The sequence below is a fragment of the Fopius arisanus genome, unplaced genomic scaffold (assembly GCF_000806365.1).
Source record: "Fopius arisanus strain USDA-PBARC FA_bdor unplaced genomic scaffold, ASM80636v1 scaffold00004, whole genome shotgun sequence".
Lineage (NCBI taxonomy): Eukaryota > Metazoa > Arthropoda > Insecta > Hymenoptera > Braconidae > Fopius > Fopius arisanus.
Genome location: NW_011887743.1, coordinates 2,276,220 through 2,282,883, shown reverse-complemented (window position 1 = coordinate 2,282,883; position 6,664 = coordinate 2,276,220). Strand labels below are relative to the sequence as shown.

The window sequence follows — 6,664 nt, the reverse complement described above, 5'->3', positions numbered from 1 at the left end:
CAAACTGGATTGTATTGTGCAGTTACCTAGAATTAATTTTAAAACAAATTTTCATTTTCCTATGACAATTTAATACAAAAATCTCGCGTTTTCTTCGCGAATTTTTGGTTCCATTTTAAAAAAATGAGAAGACGGAAACATTTAATAATAATTGGACAATGAGAAACGGAAAGGAAGCCAGAATTTCAAGGATTGATAAAAAAGTAGTTGATATTACAGAACCGGTTATTCCGATTTTTAAAGACCGGATAGATCATCGTCTTCAGTTACACTTAGTGACGTGAATGTAAATCCGAGAATAGTTAAAAACTTCTCTCCATAATTACGAGTTAATTTGCGGTAATGAATTCCGCGTATTGCCCACTCAAAGTTTGAAGATTCAAATAAAAAATATTTTAATTTCCTCACCGGACAATTCTGCAGACATCTAGTCATGTCTGGAGATGGAGTGGTTGTCGTGGTCCCAGTGATCTCTGGATTTGGATTTGGCGGTGGAAAATCGGGAAATGTCCGGCGATTATTATTGGGAAATTTATTCGATCTTTCCACCGGTCCGTCAAATACAAATCCATCGACTTCCACTAAATCATTCTGAAACTATATTATTAGAAATGATTAATTATAATTTACAATCCGTTGAAATCAATTATTTAAACTCACCTGAGGTCGCGCATCCGCGGAAAATGCCACAAACATCAGGAAAACACCTGAAAAAAAAATGTTTACCATTTATTTTCGCGAAAATTCTAATTCAATTTTTTTTTTATGAAAATGATAATTAACGATTGAATAAAATCTAAATTAATTGATAGAAAACAATGAAAATTACCAATTAATGCGTATGTGAATCCAGTTTTTTCCATTCTGCAATTGAAAATTGTTGAAGGATATTTATAAATAAATAACAGTCACGACACGAATCCACTGAAGTTCGTCGATGCACTGGCATTAAAAGAGCATCACCTCAGCTTTTATAGGAATTCTCAGAGCCAAGGGCAATGACGAGGTTAAAATGTGAACCGAATCATCAACTCATAGCACTTCCATGCCATTTTCATTCGAGTATTTTTCAAATTATTCATAAACCGCACGTACACGCTAGATGATAAATAATCCCCACTAGTCATTAAATGAATCATTTGTTTTTGCTTTCCTGTTATTACCCGCAAAATTCCCGTGTATCCCCATTTTCCTCAATTTTTTCAATTTATCATCGCCTCAAGGCGAGCTGTAAAGATTGCACTATATAAAAAAAATATGCGAAAAGTCTAGGACTTGAATCTCTTAATAAATTCTATCCAAAAAACATTTGTTTCTGGTTGATGAAAAGTAATTGCATTTTTCGCGTACAGACAATTGACTTTCTTTGATGATAATTTCATTGTGGAAATGGGAAGTGATAATTGCGAAAAATTCAAGGTAAAGGTCAGCGACATTTCCTTGAAATGACATGTCGTGTGGGAATAGTAAAATCCTCGGGAAATCCCTCCGAAGAAATTCGATCGGTGGAATTGAATGACTGGTTAGACACAAATTCAGTGAATGAGTCGTAGTTTTCGCGAAGGAGAGCGGGGAATCCCCTCTCTGAACGACGAGGGAACCAGTTTCCACGGGCTGTCGGCTTTGCACTTAAAATGTGTCATTTATTTTTAATGGAATCTTTTAAAAATCCATTACAACTCCTCACTAGCATTCGGGGAAAACTCATTGAACAATTTAATGGGTAATGCAGAAGCTATTTTTCATCGGGAAAATTAAAATACACGAACAGCAAAAATACTTCTTATTTCCACGAAAACCCACTCGAGTCCAGTAATTCTTCTAATAAAAAATGAATAATCATGAAAAATTATTTATTTCAAAGTCATAAAAATAAAATATAAAGCCTCCTGAAATTAGACTAGATTAAATGAATGAAAAAATAGTTCTGAAATTAACAGGCATTTATTTATTCAAAAAATAATGGAAAAAATTGCGATAACACTTTATTCCATCCACCAACAGATTACAAAGTAATTATAAACACATAATGAAAATCAATTCAACCACTTTTAGTCATTATTCCCAATCGATTGAACAGGGAGAGAAATAAAATGATACGTAATCTCACAATTCTCAAATGATTTCGAGTTTAATTTGCTGAGAGAGACATGTTGAATCTATACATTACATCAATATATAATCGCTGTAACACGTACTTGATATTTCACTTCTCGATATTTCATAATACCTATATAACTTTTTATATCTTGCCTACCACCACCGTTGATTCAGCATTTATATACACTCGAAATATACTATATGTATGTTTTATGTTTATTATGCAATCAGAATATAATTTTTCTTGAATTGATTTTCACCTCCACATCGTCATATTTTTTTTGGTTTTTTTTCTATACTTTCTTCAGTCATTTATCACCTCATTGCATTCGTTATTATTGAAACTAGGATAAATAAAGCTAATTATTGTTAAACCGTTGGTTTACCATACTTTAGTGCACCTCTATAATGATAATTGTTTATTATAAACAAGATAAATTATCGGGGAATTAATGGAAAATAGCAGGGGAGAGGATAAAATCGGATGAATTATGGAGAATAAAACGGGGTAATTTTTCTCCTTTTGTTATAACAGTTTTAATTAACAATTGTGGGAAAATTCATGATATTCTGATATTCTCATATTCTCATTGTCCTTTCCAATGAATAATTAGAAGAGAAATAATCATAATGTTCTCGATTTGTTATTGAAAAATCCCAGTTTGAAGAATGATTTATAATTAATTATTGCCAGAGGAATTAATTGTGCAGGAATTTTCATCTGAAAATGCCTGAAACAACATTCTCCAGGAATTGGAGAAGCAAGCCTCGGAGTTTCAGAGATTTTGAGATGAAGAATAAAAGATGGAATTATCGAAATCGATTTTTTCTATTTCCTCACGAGAGTAGGAGGAATTTACATTTATTTTTTATTGTACAAGACTCATTATCACGTCAGGATACACTAGAACACAAATATTGTTCCTCTTCCAGCCTAATGATTAACTTTTCTCACTAATCTAGGGGATTATGTGGAGGCAGAGGAGAGTGGGCTCTGACACTTTGACCTTTTCAAAATAACCCTTTTAATTAAAATAAAGTCAAGTGGATAAACCAGAAAAAATTCAATAGAAAACTCAAGCAGTTTTCCTTAAAATTAAAAAAAAAATCGCGAATTATCGATCGCCCGACAATTTCTAATAATAAATTTTTTTCTGGTGGGGTAAATGAAAATTAATTAGGGCCACTCCCTCCGTGTTTTATATATATATTTTTAATAATTTTCAAGAGATAATATTTTGTGACAGTTATTATTCATCCGATTTGTTTGGTGACTAGAGTATGGTAACGATTTAACCGATAATTTAGGTAATTGTAATCAGCCAATCGATTTCTATCGACTAATAAGTTCTACTCGAAAGACAGATACGAGGATTTAACATTCAGAGAAAAATATAGTACCTATGCATTTCTCGTCCTGAATATTCAAGTCCTCCTTATGATTCCGTTTCAATTACTTCAATAATTTATTTCATATTTTTATTATATAGTTCTTCAGGACTAGAGGACACTGGAAATTATGTGACTACTAGTCGCCTTTATAATTACTCATGAGAGTTCATACTGACGACAGAATTATTTTTTATTTATTTATTTACTTTTTTTGTAACAGTAATACTGATGTAGGCTTTCATAAAGAGCTCGTCTGTTCAATTTATTTATTTTAGTCACTCGCGAATTTAGGATTTTTAAAATCCCTTGTGGTTATTTTTTTTTTAGAGAGAAGTTTCTAATTTCTGATCGAAATAAAATCGGCTCGGGTGGATTAATCTAAAATAATCTAGCTCTCGGAATGTCGGAAGGATATCCTAATGTTTACACCCCTACTGGGTATCTGAAAAAAAATTTAATTATTTTGTAATTGCAGGACGATTTCAATTGTTTAATTACTCACCGAATTTTGTCGTTGAGTCATTATTAATCCTGTCGATATCATCGAGCACTTTCATCATATTATCGTGACTGTCAGGTGATCTTTTTCCTCTGACACCGATGAATGTACCCCTCATTTCCCAGCGAGGAATTTTCTTTCCCCTAACACCAGACACTCCGCGAGCCGATCGTTTGTTAAATTGCAAATCGTCACTCATGTACCTCGAGTCTGGAATTTAATTTTCAACGATTCCTTCAGTACCTCAATCCAAATTCCAAAATCCGGAATTTTTACCAAAAAAAAAACAGCACTATTTTTCAAAGTCTTTATTTCTTCAATTTTTACACATAACATAACAATTAAATAAACAATAAATAAATAAAATAATTATTTCTCTAAACTAAAAATGTTCTCAATGTTAATTTAACAATAATATAAATTAATTCAGAACGTGTGGTAAAGAAACAATAGTGGACTAGTGGAATAATTTTTTTTTTAATTAATCATCCCTGATTTTGATTACGGAAATACTGACCCAGGAAATCAGCGGGCAGTCCCTCGCGATATTCATCGTCCTCAGCTCCATAAATACCACCGACATTTCTCTTCCCTCTCATCCCGACGAATCCCATACTCCCACGTTTATCTTCATCCCTCTTACCACGAACCCCTTGAAATCCCATGGGCGCTCTTTTCTTGTACCCATCGGGATCTGCGTATTCAGGATAGTAACCGTCGAACAAATCATTCTGACCGTCCATTTCCTGCGAGACAAACAAAATTTCCTTGAGCTATTAAAAAAAAAAATGCCACAATCCATGATTCAATTCAATCCATGATGCCAATGATCTCGGGATGATAAAACTATTTAAAAATAATTCCTGTTCCAACGAATTGAATAATTAAGCCGATGTAATGAGTAGAATTTAATTCCATAGGGAAATGGTGACTGAATCGCTCTGTAAATTCCGGAGAAAACAACAGATCAGATTATTTCCGCCGCGAGAGGTATCCATTATGCAACAGGTTGTGGGATATACTCGATATGTACTCGGTATGTACTCGGTAAATAATGTAAATACCGTCGATGTTTAGGTCTCGTGAAAATAGTGGAAGTAAAGTTACCTGGAGCTCTAGAAAAGTCTTGAACTTCATGTTCTCCAGTCGGTCCATCAAGCTCTTGTGACCGATGTCCGGCAAGTACAAGGACGTTCGCTTATTCCGTCCCCTTTCGTACTCATCCCGTTTGCCACGCATCCCTTGAAATCCCATCGGCAATGCCCGCTTTTCGTACTCATCTTCATAATCATCCTGATAAATTTTCTTTCCACGCATTCCATGGAATCCCATGCTCGCACGCTTCATTTCCTCCAGGAACTGCAATGCATTCAGGAATAAAAATACAATAGGAATCTCAGAGGAAAAATTCCTGAGGACATCCAATTAATATAGGATATAGTTCTATGAGCTATCAATAGTTTAGCTCAAGGAAAACGCGTCAGGTCAATAGTTTAGCTCAGGGAAAACGCGTCAGGTTATTATGCGACAGACTACAGGTTCGATTCCACTTTCAGGCATTTTTTTCGCAGGAAAATTATATTCTATAAATCATGTATAGGTTCAGGAATAGAATAAATCATACATAGGTTCAGGCATATATAGAGAGCAAGTGAATGGTCTCAATAATAAAATCATAATTAATTCAGAATAAAATCTGTAACTGAACTAAGATCACGCGACCTGACCTGAATTTTCCCTCGGGCATGCGATGAAAAATAAAGGAAAAACATTGAAAATTGCCCGAAGGTCCTCGCCGACCCTCGCAGGAGTGAAACCCTGTGGATGAGGGGGAGTTAATGGACGGAAAAATGTCGACTATAACTGGAACATTCGTAAAATTATCATACAAAACTTGTAATGCCCTCGAGTTGAGAATATTATAATTCCAGATAAGGGTGAGTCATTCATATTCGTAAATAAGGGCATTAGGGAAAAAGGGTAGATATGGGTGGGTCGGGGAGCAGAAAGTAAATAATCCTCGCGTGTGTAACTGCAGAGCAAGGGATTAAAATCCGAGATGTGACGATGAATAAAAAAACACGAAATTTGTATTAACCATAAATTGTCAAAACACGACTTCAATTAGAACATCGGGAAATTATTTAAATCTTGAAAGAGCTTACCTCTTCTAATTCTTTATTTCCTCGCATCCCCTGGTACCTCATTGGCGCTCGCTTATCGTATTCCTCCTGGTAAAGAGCTTCCTTAATGTCTGGTAATGTAAGTAGATCCTTCTTTCTCCTCAAGTCCTGAAGATCCATGGGCGTTCCCTTCTCAAATTCATCTTGAATGATATTGTCCATCAGATCAGGTCCCGTAGGATCTTTCTTCCCTCTCATACCCTGTCGGCAATATTAAGAATCTCTGATATTTTTTACAAGGACAACCAAGGACGATATCGATGCCATCATTAATCTTTAAGTCTGGGGAGGGCTCGTGAATAATTATGGTAACTACTTGCTAAAAAATTTTTGAACAGGCAAAGAGCAAAGTGAATAGTTGAATAGGTCATACCTGAAAACCCATGGGTGCTCTTTTGGAGAATTCCTCGGTCTCCAATGAGGACATCATGTCCTTCTTTCCTCGCATCCCCTGGAAGCCCATGGGTGCGCGTTTTTCGGGAAGGACATC

General features: G+C 34.9%; 2 protein-coding genes across 2 annotated transcripts in view; both read right to left on the bottom strand.

Moving 5' to 3' along the window:
• The window catches only part of LOC105273234 (uncharacterized), a 1,664-nt gene extending 654 nt beyond the window's left edge, over positions 1-1,010 (bottom strand). Inside the window, exons 1-4 of the mRNA XM_011315539.1 lie at positions 830-1,010; positions 661-707; positions 409-597; positions 6-26 (exon numbers count right to left, since the gene is read on the bottom strand). Of these exons, the coding sequence (XP_011313841.1) occupies positions 6-26; positions 409-597; positions 661-707; positions 830-863 (291 nt within the window). The 5' untranslated portion in view covers positions 864-1,010. The remainder of the gene's footprint in view (positions 1-5; positions 27-408; positions 598-660; positions 708-829) is intronic.
• A 2,252-nt stretch (positions 1,011-3,262) lies between these two features.
• The window catches only part of Tk (Tachykinin), a gene marked incomplete in the record, with an annotated part of 31,919 nt that continues 28,517 nt past the window's right edge, over positions 3,263-6,664 (bottom strand). The window contains 6 exon segments of the mRNA XM_011315381.1: positions 3,263-3,934; positions 3,995-4,201; positions 4,509-4,737; positions 5,099-5,350; positions 6,157-6,375; positions 6,548-6,664. Of these exon segments, the coding sequence (XP_011313683.1) occupies positions 3,924-3,934; positions 3,995-4,201; positions 4,509-4,737; positions 5,099-5,350; positions 6,157-6,375; positions 6,548-6,664 (1,035 nt within the window).